The 26126-nt window shown below is 47.0% G+C and overlaps 1 protein-coding gene across 1 annotated transcript in view; it reads right to left on the bottom strand.

Annotated features, from left to right (window-relative positions):
* APBA2 (amyloid beta precursor protein binding family A member 2) overlaps positions 1–26126 on the bottom strand; it is a 96001-nt gene that overhangs the window by 2932 nt on the left and 66943 nt on the right. Inside the window, exons 3-10 of the mRNA XM_055002459.1 lie at positions 25112–25192; positions 21997–22033; positions 18329–18474; positions 11229–11315; positions 8187–8372; positions 7621–7800; positions 5338–5550; positions 4877–4996 (exon numbers count right to left, since the gene is read on the bottom strand). Coding sequence (XP_054858434.1) covers positions 4877–4996; positions 5338–5550; positions 7621–7800; positions 8187–8372; positions 11229–11315; positions 18329–18474; positions 21997–22033; positions 25112–25192 — 1050 coding nt within the window. The remainder of the gene's footprint in view (positions 1–4876; positions 4997–5337; positions 5551–7620; positions 7801–8186; positions 8373–11228; positions 11316–18328; positions 18475–21996; positions 22034–25111; positions 25193–26126) is intronic.

Raw genomic sequence — 26126 nt, forward strand, 5'->3', positions numbered from 1 at the left:
ACAAAGTGTGTTGTTGTTATCCTCACAAGAATCACCCTGTGAGGTGGGTGGGGCTGAGAGAGCTCTGAGAGAGCTGTGACTGACCCAAGATCACCCAGCTGGATTCAAGCGGAGGAGTGGGGAATCAAACCTGCCGCTCTTAACCACTACACCAAACTGGTTCTCCCACTACACCGAATTGGCTTACTGGCATAGTATGTTGGATTGGAAAAAGGAATAGTATGTTGGATTGCCCTCTCCGCAGCCATCCATGAACAGAAGGCGTATTGAGTTGTCCCCCATTCCTGTGTTTCTGCAACCCCTTCTGACCTACAAACCTCTTAGGGTTGAGGTGTTGGAGTAAGAGACGGGGAGGTGAACCCTGCCCTAATCTGTGGGAGTCCTGCAGTTCTGGGAATGACATTTCCCTGAGTTGACGGGGATGCATAGATGGTGCGGAATATGGAGAAAACTCATGCACGTGCAAGTGGTCATACTTGCCCTCACGATATTAAGGCTTAGGAATATGGCAGTATCATAAGCCCTTCTGCTCATGTGTTTAAAACACAGACAAGCTGTCTGGCCAGGCAGGAGATGGGAAAGTACTGGAATGTGAGCAGTGAGGTAAGACTAGCTCTCAGCTCCATGCCCTGGAGGCCTCCAGAGGAACTTGGATGGATCCATTCACATACCCTGCCAATTCTACCCTTTACCCACTCCCCTATTATAGCCTCGCCCATCCAGCCATTGTGGGTCATCAAATAATCTTTTTACACCTATAGTTCCTCCCACGGAGACCTAATCAAACCTTCCTAGTTCATTATCTCATCCTGGAGACAGTTTCCCAGTCCTTTGTCCCACCCTGGGAAGAACCATTAAGGCGCTGTTTTAGGGCAGAGACTCTCAGTCCTGCCTCAGGGCAAGTTTCACAGTATCTCTGACTGTCCTGCCATGTGCTCAGTGTGTGTGTGTGTTCTGGACCCTCCACATGCCCTCAGATGGCATGTCTGAGCCCTTCTCCCTCTTGCCATGAAGTACCGGTCACTGAAGCTGCTCTCCCTTGGACTCCCGCAACCTTCTGCACCTGGTAACTATAAAACCAGCTCTGCAGCTCTCTCTAATTTTCCTCCCTGTTTTTTTTCTAGTTAGCTCTGTGTGTGTGTGTGTGCTGTGCGTTTTGTGTGCAATTGATCTGTAATATTTTAAATAAAAAACCCTTTTTGATTGAATATCTGCCTACTTATTGAAAGGGCTCTCTAGAGGAAGGGATCCTCGTAGACATTGGCGCACAAGATCCCATAGTTGCTGACCTCTTGCATAGCTGTCTTCCTTGCTTGCTAATTCCTCCACAAATTCTCTTACTCACAAGGAGACCAATTCCGGTTACACAAGAATGGTTGGATACTGAGCACCATCTACTGACCCCTGAAAAATTGGGTTACCCAAGAGGGACTGAAGCAAACGGCAACACAGAGTCATTACAAGCGATCACAAGAGCCTTTCCCCTTACGGTTGGTAGCTGCTCCTTTGAGCAAGTTGTCAGAACAAGCCATTAGCCCTGCCAGATCAGACCACTGGCCCATCTAGTCCAGCATATTCTGTTTCCCACAGCCAGAGACCCCCCTACAAGCTTGGCTTCAAGCTCAAAGCTTTCCCCTGATTGGCAACTCCCAGGCAGTGATATTCAGAGGTACACTGCCTCTGCTCATAGAGGTTCCATGAAGCCATCATAAATGATTTTCCATGGCTCATAAATTCTAGCATCCCTCAGTTAAGCACCACCTGGCAGGATGGTCACAGAAGGGAAGGGGGAGAAGGGTCCGCTGAAGACAGGATTTCTCCGCTTGCTGCACGTTGGCGCTTCATTATCCCTCCAAGCTGTTTCCTACAGTCAGCAAAAGTCAGCAAAAGTTTTATATAAAAGCCTGACACAAGTGCTAGAGAGAAAAGGACAGCTTGCAATTCTTACTCTAAAGCTAACCAAGAGACGCCACACATGGTTTCGAGGTTGGGTGTCTCACCAAATTCAGCGATGTGCAAATGAAAAAGATGGGGGGGGGGGATTCTGGGTTCCAGATTTCTTCGATTTGGGTGGCAAAAGGGCTTGCAATTACAGGGCGGGGGGGGGTGAGATCCTACCTCTATCCTAATCATTCTACTGAGCAAAGTTTATTTATTTATTTATTGAAATATTTATATTCCACCTTTTCTGGCTCAACTATGGTCTTCCTCCAATCAAAGGCACCTTCCTTGAAGAGTTATATAGGCTGAAAGAAGTCTCCTTGGAAGACGGTTGAATCCACCCCGATAGGTGATCAATTTAAAAACAATGCCAGGCATATGAAAGAATTCAACCGGGGACGTTTCTTATGACCAGAGTCGCACTGAAATCAATGGCTGGCCCCCACAGTGTACATTTCTGGCCTGAGGAGTTGAAAGAAGTTTGAAGGAGGAATTACTGTTCATTTTGTGTCCAATCATCCATTGTTCACTTCTGGCAAACAAACAGATTTAGCAGGTTTTCATTTGCAAAATCTTAACAGCCGACACAGTGGGACCAAAGAAAAAAATTATACGCACACTTGGAAAGAACAGCAGTCTCTCTCAAACCACATTCAATCCCCTTAAACTCTAATTTTCTGTCTCCAATGCAGGCAGCCTTGAAATAGAGGCCTGTACGGCAAGTTCTACCAACCCTGAATAAATTCTGTAGTTTTGCTGCCTCTTGAAAGCTTGAGAGCTTTCTAGATCATAAAGTGGGACCCAGGTGGGTCAAGGTGCAGAAGCTAAAACGTACATGGGGTTTTTTTTGTAGGCTGGGCTGGTGATCTGGGGATAAAGGTGTAAAATTCTATGTGCCTGTTTAAAAAGCGGGGGGAGGAAGCCCTGGTAGGGAAGACTCCTTGCCCCGTTTTGCAAGCAGCAGTTGCTTACCCTGTTTATTAATTACTTACTGAAATTATTTTTATCCCACTTTCCCAAACAACAGATTTTCTTACAGAGCTCAGAAACTTCATCTGTAAACACAAAGCTGACATTTTCCATAAAATCATGGATGTGTAGACACACACACCCCCGCCCCCGCAATAGCAAAAAAGGTCACAACAGCCCAAAACTGCCTGACAAACATCCCCAAACATTTACACTGAAATGCTGGTAACAAAAGGGCCGGATCACCCCCAAGGGAGAGAGACTGCTAGGAGGCAAGGACAATTCTAGGGCCCCAACCTGGGTTGTTCCCCCATCCTGTGCTACCTGGGAGGGGACAACAGGGAGGCCCTCTGAGGATCATCTCCACAAGCAGGCAGCTTCATACAGTATCAGGCCCCTCCAGTGCCCAGGAGCCAAGGCCAGTTATGGCTTTATAACAGGAAACAAGCTGGAAGCGAATGCAGCACCGTAAGTCACTGCAGCCATTGGCTGTCTACACCTTCGAACTGCATTTTTGGATTCATCTCAGAACCAAGGGCTACACCGCCCCACTCTGAATAGCAAGCACACTTTGAAACTAAGAGCAGAACCACACGTGACAAAAAGCACAGGTTGGACACTTGCCAGCTTCCCTCAAGTTTTGGCGGGAAATGTAGGCAGCATGGCAGAATGTTGGACAAGTGACAGCTGAAAAGTCCGTTGGGCAGCAGTCGGAGAGCCAAGCTGCAAGACTAGGATGCCTACATTTCCCATCAAACCTTGAGGGAAGCTGACTAGTGTCCAATCTGTGCCTTTTGTCACTTGTGGTTCTGCTCTAAGTTCACCATGGTAGGGAGAATCTGGCGTTCAAAGGAAAATATGAAAAACAACCCCTTGGTGCCCCTTAAGCAACCCTTTGGATCCAGGCCAAGATAAAATAGAGGCACGGAGAATGATGCAAGTCACTTTGGGTCCCCATTGGAGAGAAAGGAATAAATAAAGTAAATAAATAAAGATGGCAGTATCATGACTAGCAATCAGCAGGCACCAAAGAGCCACTTCTGCCTAATTGCAAAGACATCTAATAACCACTAGAGGGTACCAAACGACAGCCAAACTGGCACATTCCAAACCGTGGGGTGTCCTAGCAGTGAATTGCTGCAAAACCAAAAAGGGAGTATTAAATCAGATGACTAACCAGAGCAAAGGAACCCATTTCTTTGGAGCTGCAGAGAGGCATTACGGGTCCCCGGACAGAGAGTGCTTCTCGGCCCAGATCACGCCACCAGACTGATTCAACTCACAAGTCACATGTCAATAAATCATATCACTTGCCCAGCTCCGTGGGCTCCTAGAACTATGCCCCCCTCCAGGCAACCCTGGGTGATAAGAGCTGACAGTGCAAACATACTAGGACGAAAAGCAGTGCACTTGAAATTCGGGACGAAGTTGGGAAAATCTTATCCTTGGTGTTTTACCTGCAATGGCTGCATTCATACACACAAGCTGAACGTTGCAGTCATCATAGCAGTAGAAAAGAGGAAGAGTCCAGTTGCACCTATAAGACTAACCAAATTTGTGGTAGGGTATGAGCTGTTGTGAGTCACAGCTCACTTCTTCAGATATAGCTAGAATGTGAGTCCATCTACCCTTATACCTAGGAGAGTAGAGTGATTACAGATGCCAAATGACAATAGCTGGTGAATGACAATAGCAGGCGTGATTGAATAGGGTGAGGTATGCAGAGGGGTGGTGAGTGTGGAGAAATCAGCACTGGTAATGAGACAGGAAGCCCAGGTCTCGATTCAATCCAGGTGGCTGCATTGCCTTGAGCTTCGTTATCAGTTGCAATTCGGCAGTCACCGCAGAATAAATATGCAAAATGAGAATCGGGTCAAACCCAGTTGTACCTCCACCCTATTCTGTGTTAGAGGGAAAAAGGAGGTTTGGTCCTCTCACTAAACAAGAAAAAGACAGAGAAACTTACAATTCCGTTCTGTACACTGAAGCCCAGCTGGTATTTCAAATCAGGTCGCTTGATAAGGACAGTGGTGACCGGGGGGCAACTGACAATGTTCAGCTTCACTTGGGTCTGATTCTTTAATCCCTGCAAAACATTTCCTGTTTTAGCAAGTGAATATTCACATTGGTGAATATTCGTGGTGTTAGCAAGTCCAACAGAGGCAGAACAGTTTGTAGCAGCCGCTGCTTACATTTACAGTGATTCACATTTCAAACACACGCGCCCCTTTTATGGGCTCTCCAAAGGCCTTTGTGGATTAATGCAAGGAAGATACTTTGATGTGAGTGATCAACTCTTGCATCAATTTGATTGTTTGTTATGGCCATTTAGCTAAAGAAAATCACTATGTTATCCTCTAGGCATACAAGGAAGTCTGACCCGTAGCTGCTCAGGGATCAGCTTTGCAAAACGAAGAGTGGCGGTACCTTGATGATTCCTTGACATGTTGCCAGAGGAAGCCCGACCAGACTGGTCCCATTGATGGACATAATCTGGTCCCCGATGCTGAGCTTCCCGGACCGTGCCGCAGGGCCCCCGTTCATCATATTGGCCAAGATCACCGTGGGTAAAATGGACCCCCAGCCAGACTCCACAATCACCACGCCAAGGATCTCACCCTTCTGTTTTGCTATCTGTAGCTGCAAAGTAAAAAAAAAAAAGCATGCATTTCACGCTCTTGAAGGGAGTCAAAGGTAGCCGATGTAGAGAAAGCACGGTGGTTGGTTTCCTCAGATATCCCCAATGGACACCCAAGCTTCTCTTGGTATCCTGTGCCGGGCTTTTTTTCAGAAAATGAAGGTGACCCCAGTTCCTGAAAGATATCTAACTCCCTTCCTTTTCTTTTGCTATTTTCACCACTGACAATTTCAAAGTGTGCCTCTGCTTATTTGTTTGCCTATAATGCTCGCAACGTCCAAGAACAACACTCACCAACACCCACAGCTGCGTTTAGAATGCAATTGATGGGTGTTTTCTTCCCCTCCTCTCCCTGCGACTCGGTAGATTACAATTTATTTACGCTTTCCACTGTTGATTTAAAATCCAATTTCCACTTGGCTTGTTGATTTTCCAGCTTCCCTTCCTTTCACCTTGGCTGCATTTCACCTCTAAATGCTCAGCTTGTGCTCACCCCAAACAGCTGCCAAGATAAAATCGCTTGTCTCCAAGCTACATTTATGACATTTCCTTCTCATTTAGAGAGTTTTCACCTCCAATACGACTTTCCCCAATTATTAAATACCTGCCATTCCCAGCAGTCTTGCTGCTAGATTTTCAAATCGAGAGCACAAAAACGAACAACAATGCTTATTCCCTTTGCTCTCATGCTTCAAGGGGTGAGGGGAGGGACTTCGGCTGGTATTCCCTGCTTGGGACCCCTACAAACTACATTGTGGGCTGCTGAGGTTCTCAGGGATCATAGGAAAAGCACCAAGTTGTGGCGTTTCATGCAGAATTTGGCCCCTAGAAAATCTTTGCTAAAACAAACACAGCAAGTTACTAGTCCTTATGGAAGTGCAGAACATGTATAAATCAACGTTTGCTCAGGAATCATAGGGGTGGCTGAATTAGGTTTCCACTGACGAGGAGGGGGACTCACTACCCCGAAGGGCTCCTTGCCACTTTTCCACAACAATGTATGTGTGTGGCGTTAAGTCACAACCAACATATGGCGGCCCCACCAAGGGGTTTTCAAGGCAAGTGAGGCGCAGGGGTGGTTGGTCAGCGCCTTTCTCTGCGGTCTTCCTTGCTGGTTTCCCATTCAAGTACTGACCCTGCTTAGCTTCTGAGCTTAAATGTGATCGAGCTACACTATGCCAAACCACCACCCTTTTCCTAAAAAGCAAGAGTAAATATGGCTGAACATATCCTACGAGTGAGGACCGCTGGCACTATTTAAACATGCCACTGCATTTCTCAAAAGCCACAACTGTCAGATTCAGACTTGGAGGAGTCTACTTTCTGATCCCTGGTTAGCCATGACCTTGGTCCAATCACCCTTTCCCAGCCTTACAGGGTTGTTGTGAGGACAAAACAGCAGGACCACGTATGCCACCTTGGACGACGGATAGGATAAAAACGAATAGACTGCTTCTTGGCACCGGATTCAGGCTACAGCACTGTGATAAATATAGAACCCTCTGTACCATAAACAGACAGGAATCCTTTAAGTATCAAGCCAAGCCCTAAAGAATCGGGGGGGGGGGGCTCAGCACGAACCAAGGTGTGGGGGGACTCCACAAGGCAACCTGCACTACTTCTTAAGTGTGCCATCGGAACAGCCCTACATAGGCCAGACGTGGGCCGATGGATCCAAAGATAAAGCCAGCCATCTCTACGGTACATACAGTTTGCATTTTACACTGATTCTTGCACACGCGCACACACCTGCCCCAGGTGCCCTACCCTGTATGCTGGTTTCTGGAACACCTCCTCTTTCAGACAGATGTAACGATGAGGTCGAGGGACATCCTAAAAAAGCTCCGGTTTCCAAGATCAAGATTCAAAATGAATGAAGAACAACCCCCCTTCCAAAGGTCTCCCCAAGTTCTAATTATATACCACTGCTGCATCGGACTGAAAACAAGGGTTGCAAATGAGTTCTGAAAATGGTGCACCCCCGCCCCTACCCCCGTCAACAAGCATTTTTATAATCGTAATAGTAATTTTTTAAACAACAAAAAAAATTTCCAGCAGAGAAAAAAAGTCACCTCTTTGCAGTTCTCCGAGTTGGAGAAATGGATGAGGTCGTCATTATACATCTCTTGGGTACTGATGATGTCACTGTATTCTTTCTGACTCAGGTCCTCGGGGTTGATCCCGTTGGCTCGGAGGAACTCCTGATAGGCCACGCTGAACGCCTGGCCGATAGACTGAGCAATCAGCTGGGCCTGTGGAAGGAAAAACAACCGTTGGAAGGAGAGTGCCCTTTACCCCGCAGAACGCCACAGCAGTTATTATTTGCCCCCAGGGTGAACCAGGCTTCCCCCTAATGTAGCATCCCAGGTATGGCTTAGCAATGCACAGGGGACTCTGTTCCCAAGGTCACTTTTTTTAAAGGAGCAAGTTCACATCTCTAGGTCACTTCTATATACCAAGAGAGGGTTTTGGAGTACCTTAATGAGTAATAGATGCATGTGGCACATGGACAGAGAGGGGAAGGGGGAAGGAATTCCAATCAAGAACAGAATTTTTTACTAAGAGTTACCCTTTGAAAGGATAAACTTAGCTAGAATGGCCATCGTGCACAGCCTTCCTCCCCATGCGGTTTGCTTACATCCTCCGATTCGAAGACGTGGCATATCATCTTGTACTGTTTCTTTCCTTCTTGCGCTCCGGGGGTGGTTTCAATACAGTCCTGCGAAGCCGAGCGGGGCATTCGGCGTCTTGCCATCAATACGACGATGTTGCCAATGTCAGCGATGTAGGAGATCGTGCGCAGCGCATGGTCCATCATGGTTTCCTAGGGAGAAGCCAAGCGATCACCCACCATCACTTGAGAAGGGCTTCCTTTCAGCTTCCCTCAATGACAGATATATCTTAAATTTTAACCCCCCTCCCCCAAAATTGACTCTTTTGGGGAGGTTTGACAACCCAACAACCTCGATTATGTACTTAGTCCATTTTAATCCCACCCTTCTCCCCATGATGCTCCAAGTGTTTTCATAAGCCCAACAGTTCTGAATGAAACAGAATCCTTGTTAGATGTTGCAAAATTCCTTTCACCTGGGAGGCGGAAAGCACGCAACTTGGTCCATTCAAACTGTAAGTTTTGAGTGTCCCAGACAAGATGGTCCCATAGTGAACAATCATCTTAGGTGTTTGCATACACCAGGATTAAATTGGTTTTTTCCTCCTATTACATGAATGTCAAAACCGCTTGTGTTATAGCAATTCCCCCCTGCATTTCTTCTGCCTTGGAAGCAGCATTGGGGGCATATGGGAAGCTCTTTTCTACAACGGTATGATTGTGGCTGCCGGTTTGAATCTTGCTGCAATCTCTGTTAAATGCTAAAGGAACCTTCTACTTAAAAACAATCATGGGGGGGGGGGGAAGACTACGGCTCAGAGGTAGAGCATACACCTTGCACACATCCCCGTCCAAATTCGAAGCAACTTCCCATCAGCAGCCTGAAGGTACACAATCCAGAAACCCCCTACACTCACACTCACTCACTCACTCACTCACTGTGGGTTCAAACGAGTGTGTTGAATATTTCATCAGTTACTGCAGAGGGTCACACAAATTTAGGGGTGCTCTCAAACAATGTTATGGTGCGTGTGTAAGGTGCCGTCAATTCGCCACAGACTTAGGGCAACCTCATAGGGTTTTCAAGGCAAGAGGAGATCAGAGGTGGTTTGCCACTGCTGCCTCTGGGTAGCAATCCTAGACTCCCTCGGTCATCTCCCGCCCAAGTACTAAGAGGAGCTGATCCTGCTTAGCTTCAGATCGAGCTAGGCTGGGCCATTCAGGTCAGGGTAAAGTTATGCAGTACAGCCATATAAATGCATCGTCTACAGCATAACGACGCTACAACAGGTGTATACAAAAGACATTGTTAGAGATGCTTTTTTAAAAAACTACAAGACACCTCTGGCATTACAGTTCATGTTAATCAAATGGGAATCTAACGAGGCTGAATGCAGCCCTTTCAAAAACCTTCCAATCTGCCGTTGTTAAGCCCACAGAAAGCTACACTTGGGCATCCGCATTCCATTGTGCGAGGTTAAAAAATATCATAGGTTGCCACTGAGCAGGATCAAGCCATTTCACCACAATATGGCCCAAAAGAAATCAAAACTGCTGAAGTTTGTGCACAATTAGGAAGGAGAGAGATTTGAGAGTTGAATTCAAGGGGACAACAGGTCACAAAACGGGGCTGTATTGATCCCCACTGGCTTGGGCCAAACTGGTGCCTTCAACTTACATGGGGGAAGGGCTGGAAGCAGCAGAACGTGTGCAGAAAAAGTCCAGCAACTGGTCACCACGGGGAAACAAATTCATTCGTTTATTTCCATCTCTGCCCTCTTAAATCCTGCTGCTGGCTAGAGCTGCTCACCCACCCAGGAACCGATTCTGGTCCCCCTCCCCAAACTGAGTTTTATCATATCATTTACACCCAGCAGTGAAATGCAGCTATGAAATGCCTTTGCTTCAGTGGCCTGCAGTTCCTGTTACCGTCTGTTATTTATTAAGCACCGATAATGCACCCCGGGCAATCGAAAGCAACGCTACAGCCTCCGAAAAGCAATGCAGGCTGGAAAGAGCTGCAGCCAGTGAGGAAGGCAGCTTCGAGACGCCGCTAACTCATCAAATCTGATTTATTTTCTTCTTATCAATCTAGTACATTTTTATTCTGCCCACGGAGCTCACAGAAGCACACGCGGCTCTTTCTTCCTCATTTTATCCTTACAACCAACCTGTCTCAGGTCACCCAGCAAGATTCTTGGCAGAACCTGAGTCTCTGAGCCCAGTCTAATATTCCAGCCACCAAGCTACACTGGCGCTTAAAAAATGAGCCATTCCTACCCTGCAACACCCTGCGAAAGCTGCTGGGAAATTAACTCACATCAACACTTTTGAATTTAAGGATTCTTCTCAAATTGGCCACACTAAAAGCCTCCCTGATTGGAGATTCCTTCAGCTCTTCTTCAGCTACAGACACATTATATATCTTCAAACGGGAGATCTTGACAAAGGGCGCCACAGAATGTCTCGCCTCTACTGGCACAGAGAAGTTTCCACCTGTTCCTCACCCCTTCTTCAAATGGTGTAACTGATGGTCACCTAACCCTAACCCAACAGGCATGAGGGCAAGGCCATCCCATAATCTAACATTCACCCAAGGCAGCCTGTAGCAATAGCAGCTCCAACACACACACCCACGCACACCCCCACACCCCCGGGGGAGCTGGGTTTTAATCCCCACTCGGCTATGAAACTTTACCTTGGGCCAGTCACTCCCTCTTGGCCTAAGTGACCTCTGAGGGTTGCTATGAGAACAAAATGGAGGAATCACGTAGGCTGGCTTGGCTTAAACAGATAGCACCCTGGCAGCAATATGGGGATTATTCAGGCCTACCTTACAAGGTGACTACATGAGTTTATCTGCTGGGTGGAACGATGGCCGGGAGCAAAAGCAGTCTGTGCCTTCAGTCCTGTGGGCCTCGCAGAAGGAGCGGAGCCCAGGGTCTCGAGTGGGAGACCTCCTGGAAACGGGAACCCTCCGCCTTGAGTTCCACAACACGGGAGAAAGGCAGGAAGCAGACGCAGACAAATGTAAGTGGCCACTCTGCCGCATTGTGGTTCCACACTCACCTGCGTATCGGCGTTAAGAACTTTAATCCTCTGGGTAGAGATGAAGAGATCCACTTCCGTCAGCGCCTGGGAATCCCCCTCGGAGCTCTAAAAAAGTCAACAGGGAGAAAACTTCAGTCTCTGCTTGGGAAACAACGAGTTACGTCAAGCACCACGAAGATGTACGACTGCCACACTGCAGAAAGGGACAGGCTACACGGAACGGCTATTCCAAACAGTCCCGTTCCAAAAGGCATGCAAAAAAAAGAAAACGAAAACCTGTGTCCCAGAGTAAAGAGCACGCAGGACCGCGGTTGTCCGATGATTTCCTAAATCAGGGCTTCTCTTTGCTCGTGTCCACGATCATGGAGGCAGCCAGAGAACACGACACGAGCCTCTCCTGGCCACAGAAACTATGCACAGATTTTTCAGTACTTAGTCCATAGAACTGACTACGGACTTCTGTGATGGGCATCTCGACATGGTTTTCGAGACCCTGCAGGGGAAGGGCTTACTGGGGAAGTGAGAGTTAACTGCCCCATCCTTTCCTCAATTGAAACTCGCCTCCATGGGTTGCTTTAAGCCCCAGGAAAGGGAAAACAATAACAGGTAACTTGTATTGTGCTAGTTTTTGTATACAACCAAGACTAAAAGCCGGTACGTGTGGGGAGTTTTCAAACCAGGGGAAGGCACAGGAAGGGGTCATCTTTGCTCCTCCTTTACTCAGCACCGTAGCTTTGATCCCCTGTACCTCCCCCCACCTAGCTGCTTTTTAAGGCCAACCAACAAAGAGAATGTCAATGGCACGGGCTGTTTTGGGCCACAGCAGCCAAGTTCTCTTATTACACTCTCCAGATTTGGAGTCGCTGGGTGGGGCAATTGCCCCCTTAATTAAAAAATGGTAGGCATACTTCCATCTCCTTCCTTTTTTGGGAGCGCTTAAGAGGAGCCAACCTGCTCTCTGCAGATGCACGATCGGGGCATGCTGGCCCAGTGGATAGAGACAAGGCCAGAGTAGCAGCCAATAGGCTCCAAGACGCAGGGCGCAAAAATGCCCTGCAGTATTTCACCTCTCTCTGTCTCTCTCTCTCAGGGGCAAAAAGGTTTGGGAATTAGTGGCTTATTGCCTCCGTCCCTCCACTTCATTTGTATCCCTTGCCATCGCAGAAGCCATCCACTGCAAAAGAGGTGTCAACGGGCCCTTCTCCGAGGTGCGCCTGGGTGCTCAAACTAGGCGGCTTCCATCGCACAGACCTCTCAACGCTGCATTCAGACAATCCTGTCTTCGATATTGTGCTTATTTTCCACTGAAGTCCCTGCCATTTCAAAAAGGGGGACAGTGGCGGGGGGCGTGCAAAGTGCTAAAATAAGTGGCATTGTAACTTGTAAACACGACTGAGCTGGTTAAATTGAAAACACAGCAATTCATTTCTTGAAGAGTTCAATTTGTAACGGATGGAGATGAATGACTAAGCGCAGAGGGGCAGGCTGGGACACCCCGGCTATTTGCCATCAAACCCCAGCACGCTTTCATTGGTCAAACTGCTAGAGTGATGCTCCCATGTTCTCTTCTGCAATGTCGCCAGGGGTCTCGGGACTGTCTGGTGCATCTTGTTGAGGTTGCGAAATGCTTCGGGCCAGCCCTGATACTAGTGACCCCAATATGTATACTCTAGAGTAAGTTATTTGAGCACTGCAGTCAAAGCCACAATTCATTACCCATTGGATCGCTGAGTTTCGATAGAATGAAATCTTTTAAAGCTTGGGCAAGGAGGAGTACTTATACCCTGGAACTCAATACACCGCAGACTGTCTCCCACATGCAAAACAAAAAGTGCATCTCATTTGCCCGCCTGGAAGGAGAGCGCCAGGGGCTTGACAGCCATGTTACCGTCCAAACATCACCAGACAGGGTGTCCCGAATGGGTCTCAACACACCACTGCCTCCGGTTCTCCTCTACAACGAATCATGGACATTAAGACAGGAAGACACACTTGCAAGAGGAATATATTATGTTTTACTGGGCTTGGCAAGACACAGAGAGATCCCGTAAGTGAAGGGCAACCCAGCAGAGAAGCCATCCAGACATACAAATGGAAACCAAAATCACAGCTTCACAGCGATCCACAATGAAAGTCACGACACTCCAAGACAAAGACGACGGCAATCCAACAAAAAAACCCCAAACAGACATGAGCAGTCAAGAAAAAGTCTACACACCGCTTTTTTCTTGATTTTAGCTGCCTTTTGCATCCTCTGGGAAGTAGCGTATTTTTTTTTAAAGGAAAAACAGACAAACAAATGCACAAAAGAAAGGGAAGGGGGAGAAAGAGAAAAGACAGCATGTGAAGTCAAGGAAACCTTTGGACACGGACTCCATCCAGATTCTCACACTGGCGGTTGGCAAAAAAGGGTGAACACGACGAGGTCCTGCCATGTCAGATGCCTCCCCGTGGCCATCCAAAATTGGGATACTGCCTCTGAACATGGAGGCTCCACTTCGTCGTCACGGCAAACAGCCACTGACAGTCCATGAATGTCTTTTAATCTCCTCATAAGAGTCCGGCTGTAGCATTGGGTGACGGACACACAGAAAGGATTCTGGACAAGTTTTCCCAAGACCAGTTAGACCACGAGTTGCTCATGTTTTACATGAAGCTCACAGCAGGATGCTCCCCAAACATCAGCATGTAAAACATTTTCACAGGATACGTCACACAGTCTCTAGGGGAAATCTCTACCACTTGAATAAAAGAATGCAAAAGGTCGTGCAAAAGAACAGCTTTCTCTTTCTCTCTGGACATTAGGAATCCGAAAACAAGCTAATTAAAAACAAGTCATTTTAGAGATGGACTATACATTGGGCCGCAAAGCAAACAGGGAATGGGGGAAAACATAGCAGGCAAAAAGGGGTGCATAACCCTCCCCTCGCCGTTTTTCCTTCACAGTCTCCTCCCTCTAACTGCTTCCCCCCCCCCCCCCGTCAAGATTCCCAGATTTTTGTCTGCAGAATTAAGTCAAAAAGCAGTCAAATCAATAAAAGCTGCCGGACAAAAGTGCGGGGCAGGAGATGGGATCATTCACAGCCTCCCTACTGGAGTTTGGCTCCACTGCAAATTGTTACTTGGCTGCTCTTTGGTGGGGATCTGAATTCTCAGGCCCTGATTTGCCGCTAGCCACGAAGCTCGGCCCTTGCAAAATGTGGAAGACCCCTGGAAGAAGAGACTAAGGCAGCAGTCCAAACATTCAAAGAAACTGCCTTTGCAAAATTCAGGAGCGTCCTGCCCACAGAAACGGATCAAGCTAAACTGCTGCCAGATCAGGCTGTGGGTTCACCTCATTCACCTTGTCCCATCCTACTGGTGGCACGGCCTTTCCACGGAATCTGCCCTGCCGTGTCCAGATCACGAGCTTCACTACTCAGCTACGGCCTCTGCACGGCCACCGTTGTTTTGCAAAGGGAATGCAACTGAATGCAAAATCCAAGACCCAAGATAAATGCCGTACAGTTGACCCACATCGTTACATAGTTACCCTCCTCCTCCTCCTCCTTCCACATGTTTCTTGCAAGGGCAAGCAATGAACTTGAAGATAACCTAGAAAGCTTTCGTGGTTGCCCCCCCTTCGCTCCAAATAAAATCCCCGCTCCCATGCTGAACACACATCCAGATGTTCTTGCACCAACTTAGCAGCAGCTTTCAAGACCAGCACAAACCAGTACACTGTAGATAAGGTGCAAACTTACAGGTGGCCCCCAGCATGCCACAGATTGCAAACTGGAAGCCGACCTCAGGACCTGACGCTGTTTCTCGCTTCCTTCCCCTCTCTGCTCTAGAGAGAATTTCCTCCTGTCCCCTTTTCACAAGCAACATAATACAGGCACACCATTTTTCATGTTTCACATACAGGGTTATTCTATGGCATGATCTGCACATAAAAGCTATCCTGGAGTCACAAGAAGCACACGGTTCCAAGAAACCCTCCAGAGAAAGCTGGACTGTAATTAATTCAGAAAACTGATGTTTCTTGCAAGCTAGAAAGAGTGGGATTAGAAAGAAATCCAAATTCGACTCGCTCCAGCAAAATCAAAATTGTGCATTCTCCGCCCCCTTCCAATAACTAACCCTGCACACCTTCAAGCAGCTATTAAAAATATAAATAGCTGGCAGGTGTATATTTTTTTTTACAGACCGCCTACGAAGTACACCTGACCGTGCAACATCAATGCCAGTTAAATGGTACTTTGTCATGACACAGTCGGCGCTCGTTTGCGGCCTGCCAAGAGATTCCAAGAGGTGCCTAAACCATCTTCATGCCAAACCTCTTGTATTACCCAGAATGAAACCGCAGTCAATGTGTTTCTATGGTCGAATATTCTGCCAGCTACCAAACATCAGTCACTGCAAATACAGCTAAGGAGCATTTATGTTTTATCTAAAGGGCCCGAAACGGTGGAAATGTTAAGTGTTCCCTTTACTGATGAAATCTAGCAGGATGGACTTGTGCAAAGAGATGCCTGCTTTATGATCCAAGTCTCCTATGCAAGTGATTGTGTTCATATTATTGTCATGTTTGTTAAAGCTCGCTTGGAATGAAAATATCCACATCTGTAGCAAGAGATGGCTACTCACACTAAACTACCTTAGTGGTGGTGGTGAGTGGGGAGGGCGGGGTATAAATCGAATAAAATAAATAAAATAAATAAAATAAATAAGTCATAGCTGACTTATAGCAACCCCAGGTGAGGTTTTCATGGCAAGAGACTCTCAGAGGTGGTTTGCCATTGCCTGCCTCTGCAACTCTGGTCTTCTTTGGAGGTCTCGTACCCAATTACTCACCAAGGCCAACCCTGATTAACTTCTGAGATCTGACAAGATCGGGCTTGCCTCGGGTATTCAGGCCGGGGTAAACCACTTTAGTAGCCAGGCAATAATGGACTATCTGTTCTAGGAGATCAATAATCACCTCTGGGGACACTTTTGGTAATCATGTGTCTGTCGCTGCATTAAGCATCTTTGAATTTTAGTGCTACTACATACGTTGAACTATCAACCACAAGCATTTTACCCCATAGCAAGATTCTCAACTGAGTGTTTGCAGTAGAAATGGCAACAACATTTTGGCAGTCCCTGCTAAAGGCTCTTAGATCAAGAACATTTTGGGGAGGCTTTCCAGCAGCAAGGGAAAAGGCATTTCCGCAGTCCCCTTCTCATGTTCCACCGCTGCAGAAACTTGCAGTTATATGTCATGTGTGCCTGCCTGCATACCTGCCATGAATGTGTTTTGGGGGTTTTGCTGATCATGATGAATGCTTGCTAAAGTTGTATTCTGTATTGTTCATCTGAGAATGTGTAAACTGCTACAATTAGCTGTACACTGCCCCCAGTGGCGGGTTGGCTGTTATCTGCTGAAAGTATTAACCTTCATTTTTACAGCAAGTGTCCTTGGAAGCAAGCGGCAGGCTGCGAGCCGTGTATCTTTTCTCAGAGACCGAGATGATTTCACTTTGTACTCTGTCTAGTCTAAACTAATCAGTTCCCATGTAACTCTTTGGGGGTTTCGTGCCGGAATGTCAATGGACCCAAAGGGCGGGAAGTTTCCCTATAATTAGTAGTGCCTTTTTAAAAAATAGTCACTTCTGCCAATTGCTACCTTTGTGTGAACATCTTGATCTGTAGGGATCTCTAATAAAAGTTACTTCAACCAATGCACCTGAGTGCTTGCTGTGAGGGACTTGGGGATCTAACTGCCAAGGACTGACATTATGCATTGTAGACAGCTGAAGACCACTGGCATTTTCTCAAACAGATTTTTTTTAAAAACCACTTGTGTTGATGCTGGTTAGAGCTTGCATCAATAAGTCAACAGTTTTCTTAAAAAAAAACCCCAACCGCTTTGTTTTGGGGAACCTCGGAGCTTGTGGGAAGATGATCAGGGGTTGTGCAGAATGGCAAAATGGCTTCCTTGCCATCCCCAACAGTCTGTCTTCTGCGATGATACACAGTCACAGCTAAAAGATTAATGTGCCTTAAGGCAGGGTTACCTCCAAGTTTCCGTAGGACTGCAAGCCTATAAAGGATGTCGTCTTGTGTTGTGAGGATTAAATGATAGGGCAGGATGAAAATGAGGGCAACAGACAGAGATTCTGTCCAGCTCAGACTGGATGCGAAGGCCTGCGAGCGATTCTGCTCCTCCTTCCTCTTTTTTCCCAGCCCCCCACGCCTTGTCTCTTTGAAGCTTGTCTTTAAAAATGGGCTGAGGCGAAAATGCTCACCCAAAGGAGTCCATACTTGCACGGCGTCTCGTTGAAATTAGACCTCACCCATGTAAAACACCTTCCGAGCGAGATGCTGTGCAAGGCCAAAGTTCCCCCAGATGAATGTTTCTGAGGGTTTTTGCCTCCATAAGCATCATATTTAAAATCAAACCTCAGTTCATAAGCCTGCATCTTATTTTCCTTTGCATGGGTCCAATGAAACGCGGGCAGCGTTCATCTCCGATTAAGCACCATGCCATTCACAGAGGGATCCCGAATCAAGACATTGCAAAGCTGTGAGTACTGTTTACTGCAATTAAATATCCCTGGATAAACACATCGTTATTCGTGCAGTTGTGCAAACACAAGCTTACACAGCAACTGTAGTCCCTGTGTCAGTGGATATAGCTCTTCCACAAAATTAAAACACACACACACACACACACTTCTGCTAACATAAAGGAATCGGTGTTTGCAAAACTGGACTGTGGAGTATCTTCCATCGGCATTGTGTATACTGCAAACCACTTGGGGAGAGATTCTTTGAAAAGTGGAATGAAATTTTTAAATAATCAATGCCTTCCTTGTCTTTTAAAAGAGGATGGTTCCTCTTCTCTGAATCCACCAGCTACGCTGAGTATGAGTTGATTTTAAGATGTTTCAAAAGACCCCGACAGCGACTGATATTTTGTTCCTCTACACGCGGGCACGTGGTAGAAAATAAAACAATTAATACGAGCGCCTGAGAAGAACAACAGCTTGGCTGCAACTGTGAAGACGGAGCAGCAGGTGTCTCCGGCTCTTTGGAGTTCAGCTCTCGCGGGACCCCGAAGTTCCCTCCTGCAGATCGAAAACGCTGCCTACCTTGACACGGCTCACCGCTTCCTGCGCTTGCATCATGCGGATGTTTTTGGAAGGGTTACGCTCAGAAAGCAGTTGAGTGGAGCCCAGGTAATTGGCTGCAAAGATGATGCCGTCTATGAGGTCTTCGGGTTCACAAGGTCCTGGAACTGAAGCCAGAGGCAAGCAATTATTTCTCTCCCAGGCAGAACAGCAGGAGAGCAAGAAAAGGCATCCCTGCAAGCGCCGGCGTCCCTTAACAGACTCTCTCGCTCACAAATGCCTACCTAATCGCAAAGAGGATGGCCTAACCTCGGCAGCAAATATTTAAAGAGCATTTGGTTCACATAATTGTGGGCCACAGAACTGGAATGCAAACATGGAATAGGATTGTTAGAAAATGGATGTGGATAATGCCTAAAAGCTACAGATGTTAATGGATCTGCTAATCATTCCTTTTCCCTGGGAGATTCCAGAAGGGGACTCGGTCGCTCTAATGGTGAATGCCCCCTTCATCAAACTACAATTCCCATGGGCCTCTAGGGGAAGTCACAACAGTCAAGTTGACATTTGTCAGGGAGGTAGCTTAGCACAGCGGCTAAAAGACTGGGTTGTGACCTCGGAAGTTCCCGGTGCAAACCGTGCCATGAATTTACTAAGCAGTCTCTGCTTCCCACCAGCAGTATATGGGCAATATTACTGGCCTACCTTAGAAGGCTGTTGTAATGATCACATGATCACAAGATTCTCTGGGAAAGTCAATAATGCTATGAAAAGTGGAAGGCAGTAGGAAAAGGGGAAGACGTAAAACGAGATGGCTTGACTCAATAAAAGAAGCCACGTCCTCCAGTTTGCAGGATCTGAGCAAGTCTGTTAATGATAGGACCTTTTGGAGGTGTCTCATTCATAGGGTCGCCTTAGGTCAAAGGTGACATGACAGCACGTCACACACACACAGATACAACGATCATACTATACAAAGTGTCATATAAATCCGAAGCACCTAATACATTTTATCCCACCAAGAAACTCAGAATGGCTACAGGGGTCTCCCTTTCCCTGTTTGACCCTCACATCAACCCTGTGAGTAGGTTATGCTGACAGAGTGACCGGCTCAAAGACATCCAGTGAGTTTTATGGCAGAGGTGGGATCTGCAGCTGGTCTCCCAAATTTTAGTTCAACACTAGCCACTATACCACACTGTCTCTCTATGCCACAACGGCTAACTAAGTACATGATTTCATTGAATTTTAATAAACTGTTCTCGGATATATGGGCAACCCTAAACCTGTCATTACCGGGTAGAAGTAAATACACTGAAAATTAATATCATTCCTCAAATTATGTATTTTATGCATGCACTTCCTTTTTATATACCTTATAGACATATTCATCAAATTAACACCTTGTTTCAGAAATTTATGTGGGGTTCAAAACCACCCAAGATTCCTTTAAAGAGGAGGCAACTTTCAATCGATGAAGGGGGACTAGCCCTGCTGCTCCCAGCCGGGGGGGGAAACGGCCGAATGTGTTGTGCAGGGCCCAGCAAAACGGGTGGTGCACAACTTCAGTGTGGCAGTGCACAGACAGCGCTGTAGCACAAGGTGCTGAGAATCCCCAGGTGGAAGGTATTCAGACTTGGAGGGCTTCCACAGCCACGCTGACCAAAGCCTCTCTGACTCTTGCGTTCTCTAAAGCTTCCCAATCTCAGGCCAGTTTTTCTGGCTGCCAGCCACGCAGAAGGAACTTTCCCCCCCTCCAGCAGCAGACGTCAGAAGCAGACATTCAGATCGCGTTTGTTGCAGCCGGAGTCACGAGTGGTTTGGGGTAAGGGGAACCTGAACTGCGGAGAAAATTGGCTGTCAAGAGATCTGCGGCAAATTAAAAGCGACACTTTCAGCTGCCTTCTCTCCTGGCCTGAGGCAGCAGAGCAAAAACAGAGTTCCCTATTTCAAGAGCTGAAGCTACACTGAACCACGCACCGGAAGCGCAACGTCCTGCAGTGCGTCGGACGATATGGGGAGATGTTGAAGTCTGCCTACAGGTTGGGTGATTTCCCCGGAACCCAGCACTGACGTAAAGCCACCGGGGAAAAGAAACATGTTTAAGAGTTATGGAAGCACTGTTAGTCCAGCTCTCTCAAGTTGTACTTGCGTTCAGTTCTAAAAACCAGGAGGAGGAGAACAACTTGTGCATGGGTCTTGCTCACACAGAGATATCTTGCTCTTATGGACTAGCCCCACTGGGAGACAACAGACAAGGAAGAGTTCGGTCTTACGTGAAAAGCTTTTAGCACGTCTGTCATAACGATCTCCGTGTGAGCATGGGCGGGGTGTGTGTGTTCAAAAAACTTACTAACGTTTTCTCCTCTGTAATCAATTGTCAGCTCTGTCACATCTATGTTTCTTTCTGAACGAGCTGGTTTCCTCTCCATCAGATTTAATGAAAGATAAGAAGCATCCATAAAATGCCAGTCTCAGAAAAGGGCAGAAAAGATTAATCTGAACGGACTGTGCACCAGCCCCCTCCACCATCAACAAGATTACCAGGGAAAATCAATCACAAAGATCACATTTGGTTTCATTAAGCAAGTCATCAGCGCCAGTTATTAAAGTAATAATTAAAAGCCCCCAAGTCCGGGGGGTTGGGTTGCTGTAACCATGCAAATAGGTCTAAGATGATACGCAGTAGGACACTTCAAAAACCAGTTCATTTCAGCCTACAGCTGCATCCAGGGACTCTCTTATCTTTTGAAATGGCTGGAAGCGGAAAAAGAATCTAACTCCAAATTACAGACACGTTTCTTAACAGTGTTCTAAGACTGCCAGAGCAACTGGCCATTAACAATTTTCCTCAGGATATGAAGAGTTCATTTCAAATCTCTAATGAAGAAGGAAGAATTAAACGGTTTGGATTCAGTGCAGGACTTTAAAAATGAAATGCGCCCGTGAGCTAGTACCACGTCCAGTGGGTCAGTGCAAAAGCAAGTGACACAAAGCCCCCTCGAAAGAAAACTGGCTTCAAGCTGCGCTGCGGAACCGCTGGAGGCAAACTCAGAAGATTCCGTAAAAAAATCATTTCTAACTCGACTCTTGGGAACTGACTTCCACTCTCCATCCAAAGTTAGGCACTGTAACAAAGATTTTATATCTACTTTGGAAATGGCATCAGGTGAAAATCTCTTCCAGCTTTTAATGAGCTTGCACTAGAGGCAAAATTAACTTCGAAATTCTGGAAAAACCTTCATTACTTCCAGTTACTACTCCATGAGACTGGAGTTTGTTTTTTTTAAAAAAGCTTGGTTTTGTCTCTGCCATGTTGACAAAGCAACTCGATATCCTTAAAATGCAAACCTGTGCAGCGGTCCTCCCGTCTGAACCCGCTGAAACCAACGGTTATGTTGTTTATCAGGCAGGTTAGGCTGAAGGAGACGGAAGAACCCAGGATCACCCAGAGAGCTGCCCATTTGAATGGGGATTTGAACTCAGGTCTTCCAAATCATAGTCTGACTATACCACACTCGGGAGAGGATACAGAACAGGGTTCACCGTAAGCCAGAACTTAAAAGCTGCTGAAGCCAACAAGCAGTTGCTGCAATTGCATTAAATCAAACACCCCTGAGATTTTTAGCATCTCCGTCCTGGACACGGAAATACTCTACATATTCTGAACAAAGCGAAAACGTACTTACCATCAACAAAACTTGGGAAGGACGACACTTTCTTTGTCTGTGAGAGGGTTAAAAAAACAGAGCGCTGTATCACTCCCGAGCAAGTGTCATGCCACAGAAGGTGTCTATTACAAAACATATTGTAATGTGATTTTCCCCAGTTTTGCACAGCGCTGTTTTTTCCTATGCTGGGTTAAGTTTTCAGAGCTGGAAGAATAATTTTTTTCATGTGGTGCATTTTTATTCCGCCCTCCTCGAAGGGGGGCAAGGCAGCCTACACGGCCCCTCACCCTTTCCATTTTATTCTCACAATAACTCTGTAAAGTGGGTGACTGACCCGCCCCAGGTCATTTTATGGCAAGCAGGCGTTTGAAGCCACTACTCTCTACTCCAACACTAACCACTACAAGCACAGTGGTTCCCAGCACGGTATAAACTGTACATTCCTGGAAAAGCATTCTTGGTATCTTTTGCTGGGGTCTGACATGAAAAAGCCGGGGGGAATGCCTGGTGGAATGCACATTTGAACTAGCAAGCTGGTGGAAGCCTGGTGGAATGCCTCTTCCACATTTGAACAAGCAAGCTGGTGGAAGCCTGGTGGAATGCCTCTTCCACATTTGAACAAGCAAGCTGGTGGAAGCCTGGTGGAATGCCTCTTCCACATTTGAACAAGCAAGCTGGTGGAAGCCTAGTGGAAAGCCTCCTGCACATTTGAACAAGCAAGCTGGTGGAAGCCTGGTGGAATGCCTCTTCCACATTTGAACAAGCAAGCTGGTGGAAGCCTGGAGGAATGCCTCTTCCACATTTGAACAAGCAAGCTGGTGGAAGCCTGGTGGAATGCCTCTTCCACATTTGAATAAGCAAGCTATGGTTCATGCTTTCCCTACAAACTAGGATTTTGAACAGTAAAACCATTGCTGGGAATCCTGATTTGGAGGAAAAGAGCAAACTGGAATTTGCCCGTTGGGACACTCTTACCATGGGAGAGTCACCTTACTCTGCTGTTTTTGGGGGTGGCAACTGTCCATCCTGCATGCCCAACTATTGCCTCCAAGCTATTGCAAGCTGTTGCCTCAAACAGTCTACAGAAGGAAGGAAGGGCCTTGTTTAGCTTGGCCAAGTAGGATGGGGAGTCGGCGTTATTAAGAGGACCGAACTAAAACTTGCAAGATTGGACATGGAAAGATGCCTCTCCAAAGCAGCAACACATTTCCAAGTGAAATCCTGCGAAGCGAAGCTCAGGCGCAAGCCTGCCTGGGTGATGCGCTCACCAGCAAGGGAAGTGTTATCACCATTCACAAGCCTTTGGCTGCAGGCCGTGGCTCAGCACGTGCCAGGAGCAAAATTTTCTGTACTCAGTCCAAGGTGCACTTGCGATGGCCACCACACAGTCTTTGGGCCCCGTCCTGGTCATTCCTGGCTCACATTAAAGCACTGTTATTTTTCTGGATTTGGGGACCAAGCAAGCTATTCATCAAAAATAAAACAGAACTTCTTAAAAAAAACCCCAAAGAGCTATTATTTATGTACTTTCTCCTTTTGGAAACTAAATCCTTCAAAGAATTATCATCTTGCCAGTAGGAACAAAAGAGACTCTTCTCCTTTTGGAAGTCATCAAAGGAAACTTTCCAAATTAAAAATTGCATACAGGCTTCGTTGTGTGCTGATTTCGTTCACCAGCCCAGATCTGAAAGGATAAAGAAACTGCGGAGGAGAAGGTGACCAGCATCTCTTTGTCTGTACAATAGATGATGCTTTTAAATCTTTCGGTCTGCATCTTCCCCTCAGAAAGCAGCAGGAATATTGGAGTGACTTCAGGGGAGGGCTTTCTTAAGACATCACTAAACATGTGGAATGAGCTGACTATTCATTAGTCACTTTTCAACTAAACGAATAGCACTAGCCTTTCGCGATATTCAGACATCACAACCCAACTGCAAGTTGGTTGGTGCCAAAAATAAGCCTGATTCATTCTCAGCCACACACTCTCCCTATGCTGCGACGGAAGACATCCAGGTTTAAGCTGACTTTGATCTCACAGCCTTCTTTAGCAGCAGCCCTGCCTCTCCCGTCACAGCCCCTTCTAACTTAAATTCATTTCAGCAGTGCACGTGTGACGGACTCAGCTTCAGAGGCCGAGATTTCCAGTCAGTGAGGTATGATTGACATGTTTCCTTCCCCCCTCCCCATATGGCTAGCCTGAAATGGCAGTTGGGGGTGGCATGTTGGGGAAGCTGGCAGTTGGGGTTGGAGGGAAAACAAGAGAGTGAAAGGGAGTGGAAGCCTGGCTTTTGACCAGGGAGGGTCAGCCAGAGAATCCTCTGTGAGAGGGAATAATGTTTGTGAAGCACTTTTAGTCCTCGGACTAAAGTGGGGGAAAAGCAGCACTAACTCCTGCTTAGACTTGAGAGATCTGGGGATTATAGAGGGCCAAGGAAGTGGGTAGAGAAGAGTCTCCCCTTCAGTGCCAGGAACAGAGTGATAGCTCATAACTATAACGCCTGCCCAGTATCTAGGAAGGGTTCATCTCAGTGGAGCACCCTTAAGTCTGGAGAGGAGGGAAAGTTGTGCTGTGTTTGTGTTTGAGTATATAAAGTGTAATCTGTGAAGCAGTGTCCGCCTCTGAACGAAGCCAGCAACCTAGTGTTATTCCAAGTGTTTTGTGCCTCACACCAGTGAAGTTCCTGTATGAAAACCTTTCTGTTACATCAGTTCAAACATCTGCCTACCTGCCCTCTGACTTCACCTACTGTAAATAAACCTTCTGTTACGTTTTGAACCTCCCCAAGCCTTGTGTGCCAGTTTGTGCTCAAGGGAAGCACAAACCCCTGATCTGTCCCCTACTAAGACTTGGCTGGGTAACCATCTTTAATAATCCTTAAGGGTGGGACAAGAAAGAAAGTTGAAGCTACACCTCAACCACGCTACCAGAGGCTTCCCAGCCTGGTATACAGCTTCACAGGCTTAAAGAGGAGAAGTTTTACCTCAGGGTAGGGGAAGGTCAGCCTAAGCCTGAGTTGGACGTGGGTTTGTGGCGGCAGGCTTCACTCCCTGAACACCTTCAAAGATAATGCTTTGCTACTCCGAAGCAGCGAAGCACAAGAGGACGGGCAGCATCTTGGGTGCCAATACTTGCCTCTGGCATGTTATTGTTGTCGATGGGCCCGTTGAGATCAGAGCGCTGCTGCTTCCTCGGCTGCTCCAAGCCATTACACACCTGCAAATGAAGCAAACGAACATGTTTTTTTCAAGTGTTCAGGAACAGGAAATCGATGCCTGCATCATTTATCGCTTGTGGGGTTTACTGTAAAAATCAGATCCCTTCGCTGACTGCTTTGAACCACAAAAGGATACAGACTTTGCTTGAGAGAGAATCACTGTTGACAGATTGGCTTCAACAGCAGGTCTCCCACGGTGGACAAAAATGCCCCTCTTTTCTCCCACCCATTTCAGGCATCACAGGAGTGCATGCGCTCCACGGGAGAGCCCTTGTGCAGGAAGAACAAACTCAAGGATCAGTGTGGAAATCGAACCACGCACATTACCTTCGGGCAACAGAACCCAGAGAAGCAAATGTGGGGCTCCAACGGTGCAGGCTTCTGGGCTCATAAATCATATTTTTATCCCCCCTTTCCTCAATGTGCCATGTATATTCCTCTACTCACCCATTTTATACTTACAGCAACATGGTCAGGTAGGTTTGGCCACGAGGCAGTGACTGCCCCCCAGATCATCCAGTGAGTCTCATGGTAGGAAGGGAGGGGGGGGTGGAACCTGCAACTCCCTGGACCTAGTCCAACACACTAGCTCTCTACACCCAACACTGCCCAAGCTGAAGTCAGAAAATGTAGAGAGGGATCAAAAGGCATGACCGCACGGGTCCAGCCACTGCATGATCGCTGGCTCATCAGCAGAGATTGGGGACGCAACTTTTTTAATGTTCCAGCCTGCACACACAGATGCTGTGCTCACAAGATGGCGATCGGGCGTAGCCAGGGCCAACACACTCAGGCCCGTTCCCTCTTTGTTATGTGCATTGTGTGCCATCAAGTCGCTTCTAACCTATGGCGACCCTATGAAAGAAAGACCTCCAAAATGTCCTGTCATTAACAGTAAAGAGTCCAGTAGCACCTTTAAGACGCACCAACTTT

Source organism: Eublepharis macularius, chromosome 18 (genome assembly GCF_028583425.1).
Source record: "Eublepharis macularius isolate TG4126 chromosome 18, MPM_Emac_v1.0, whole genome shotgun sequence".
Taxonomy (NCBI): Eukaryota; Metazoa; Chordata; class Lepidosauria; order Squamata; family Eublepharidae; genus Eublepharis; species Eublepharis macularius.